Raw genomic sequence first — 3,412 nt, 5'->3', positions numbered from 1 at the left:
AGGATCTTGTCTGAAGAAAAATGGTATGTGTTTGATGGCTTTTGGTCGGACATTGTGTCGGTACTTGTTTCTGGTGGTAACGAGGAAACAAAGGAGTGAGAGAGAGCTCTTAGGGTCGTTGTGTTTGTCTTTTTGAAGATTCTGCATATCGCCCATGAATCCTGCAGTAATCCACATTACAATATCACATGAGTATGTGTAATCTATAACAAAATAGAAATCCAATAATCCCAAAATTTTAATATTTCCAGTCTTGTTTATTTATTTTATATTTTGAGAAATATTTGATTAAAATAACTATTTTTATATTTTTTAGAAAAAAAAAGAATCAAACACAATAATTTAAGATTTAAGCTATATTCTAACATCTCTTATATTATATAATTCAAAGGAAAAAAAACTCCTAAAAAATGCTTAAACTATAACAGTTCTTATATTTGGTCAAAAGTGTCTTCTACCGAAAACTTAAGAATTTATTTTGCTTAAACTTATAGATAGAATGAAGAACGATTAAAATAGATATATTATATAGATATATAGTTTCAGGTTCAACTCACTAGTTTACAAAATAAGTGCACTAAGTTCGAGATTAAACACACAAAAAAATATTCTCAAAAACTTCAAACCAAATCTTGCGATCTTAATAACTCAATATCAACCAAAGTTGTCGTCCGGATTACTTTCAATCCTAATTTTCTTTTAGGTAAACTATATCTAGACAAATTACTGAGCTAATTGTAAGCTTACGTTGGGAGAGACAGGAGAGTCGAAGAATCTCTTAGAAGGAGGAGATGGTTCGGAGAGAGAAGGCAAACGAAACTCATGCATCATCCAATCAGTCTTAACTCCTTTCGCAGCTCTTCCTTTGTAGAACACTAAAGACTTCTTTAAACCTATGCATTTGTTTCCCTCCGATGAGTATATTGGCCGGTCCGTTCCCGTGGCTTTCCAGAAACCAGCTCCAGTCACTCGGTTTGGCCTCGAGCTGTTCCGATACTTCCTGTCCCTCGGACAATAAAAATACCATTCTTTTTCACCCGTCATCGCAAACTCTACAATATTTTAACAACAACAACAAAACTTGTTTAGACTTTATTTGCTTATATGAAACCTTATCATATGATAAATATAAGTACGAAAGTCATATATACTTGGAAGATCCCAGGGGTCGTATTTGTAGATATCGAGTTGTCTTATGAGCTCGATGGAGAGAGGATTGTGTTGAACTTTCCGCTTCAAGTAGAAGCTTACGAGCTCTTCGTCGGTTGGATGAAACCTAAATCCAGGCAACAATACTTCCTCCATTTTCTGATCTCCATCATCGTTTCTCTCTCCCATTTTCTCTAAAACCCTAAAACACAAAAGAGTTAAAAGAGAGAAACCCTAAGTTGAACAAGAGCGAGTGAGTTTGGTAGAGAAAAGTGGAAGTGAAGTAAGTGAAGTGGTTTAGCTTAAGTTGAAATCAATATATGCTTCCTTGCGAGGGGTCTGAACCCGAAGGACCAGCCGCCATTTCAGCTGAGTTTTTAAAATTTCATTTTCTTTTTCAATTAATTTCCCAAGAAAGTTTGTTTGAAGCGTTCTTCGGTTTTACTTATAAAACAATACATTTTAAAACTGGAGCTGAAAGAAAAGGTTATAAACACGAGGACAAGTTCAAAAGAAATTATAACTACAAGCGTATACGACTACTACTACTAGTATACTATACTATGTAATATATCAAGTCTTTCGTATTTCTTCTAATCATGAACTATATAATTATATGTACATATATATTTCGATACTTTTTTCGTTTAAATGTATATATCGATACTTATTATTGAAGAGTCGTCGTTATTTCTAGATTCAGCGGATACGATACCGAAATGCACTATCATCATATCATGTACGCAGATATACACACGTGGACATGTGTGTATCGTGCCATATGGTGAACAACGAACAGAGACACACATTGACGTGCATGTATTACGTATTTTTGTGTGTGCTTGATCAATGCATGTATGTATAATCGTATATATTTGATCGATCAAGGACGAGACGCAAATTTATTAAAAGACCAATTAAGAAGCGCTTTAAACTTTGTCGCTTTGGTTTGAAGTCTTTAATTAATAAAGGAAAACAAGGGCCGATCGAGGCCAGCTGCCACTACAAAAGATTCGAAATTAAATTCAATGGTCGTACTCATTAATATATTGCTAATCCATTTCCATCAGGTTTCTAATTAAGATTAAACTACAAAATTTAAAATGTTTCTCAGAATCCAAGTTTCTTCTATTCCATTCCTCTTCACAGTTTCTATTCCCACTGACTAATGTCAGAAATTAGAAGGGCTTATGACCGATGGGGCCAATGACGTTAGTGTAGGTTACTATTTTACCCCTTAGATTGAACTGACTAAATGTCTGAAAAAGGATCTTGTTCACTTTGACCTTTTTGGTAACTTTGGCGTTTCGGATTTTCCAACTAACAGTTGCAACTTTGACGCGTATTGGTCTTTTGTAGTTGGAGTTCGAATTTACGTACAATATATTATTTGAGTCCATTTATTCTTTTTTATAACTTGGTTCAGAAAGTAATAACTACACTAACTTCACAAGTTCAAACTTCATCGCAAAATATAACTGCATAAAGATACATAACGTACATGATATCTCTGTTCGAGATGCCAAATAACTTCAAATTAGCATTGAGGTTAAGTTTTAATTGAATGTATGTGCCATCCCGTAATATAAACAATATACAATCTTTTTATTCCAACAGCTTCCAGAAATATGATTACATATCCAACTATCCATGATCATAATTTCCATACAAACAACGCAAATGTACATTATAGAGTTAAAATGGTGATATTGTCTCCAACCGGAGATTAGTTAATATTGTACGAAGATGAACGAAAGATAGACGGTGTTCTCAACTTAAGGGTGCGACAGTTGCCCGGTTTGCATTGATGAAGATCATTGACTTGTAATAGGAGTTACCTTGGTCGGAAGAGCATACTTCGACCGTATATATGAGGTAGATGCATTGTAGTACAACAGATTTAATGCTTTATTGATTAATTAATTTGACAAACAAATAAAAATTACATTGTCACTTACGAAATGCACATATATATATATATATATATCTGTATATCTCAAACAATTTTTTTTTTGAAAACCAATATCTTATAAAGTATTTATTTCATCTAGATACATAAACTTAAAAGAATAATTTGAAAAACTCATATTTTATCGGATTTGCTTTTGTTTTCTTTTCGTGAAGTAGATTTCATGAAACTAAATTTACATTAACCCAAAATCTGCATCTACTAATTAGTGAAGTAGGTTACATCTATAATACTGGCAGTAAGATGTAAGTAATTAACCCTCTAACGTACTAAACCAAACAATATATAACTTTG

At 33.1% G+C, this 3,412-nt stretch overlaps 1 protein-coding gene across 1 annotated transcript; it reads right to left on the bottom strand.

Moving 5' to 3' along the window:
• Window positions 724-1,338, bottom strand: LOC104741163 (protein FEZ). Its single transcript, XM_019235499.1, has 2 exons — window positions 1,152-1,338; window positions 724-1,052 (listed from the first exon to the last, which is right to left on the bottom strand). The coding sequence occupies exons 1-2, from the start codon at window positions 1,336-1,338 to the stop codon at window positions 724-726; spliced, it is 516 nt and encodes a 171-aa protein (XP_019091044.1).

This window comes from Camelina sativa, chromosome 14, assembly GCF_000633955.1.
Source record: "Camelina sativa cultivar DH55 chromosome 14, Cs, whole genome shotgun sequence".
Lineage (NCBI taxonomy): Eukaryota > Viridiplantae > Streptophyta > Magnoliopsida > Brassicales > Brassicaceae > Camelina > Camelina sativa.
This window is presented reverse-complemented; position numbering and strand designations above follow the sequence as displayed.

Bases quoted from the DNA above. Each gene is read 5' to 3' on its own strand.
- LOC104741163 (XM_019235499.1), bottom strand. From the start codon at position 1,338: ATGGGAGAGAGAAACGATGATGGAGATCAGAAAATGGAGGAAGTATTG. The intron at 1,053-1,151 runs GTATATATGACT...AAAATATTGTAG, and splicing joins CGACCCCTGGGATCTTCCAA to AGTTTGCGATGACGGGTGAA.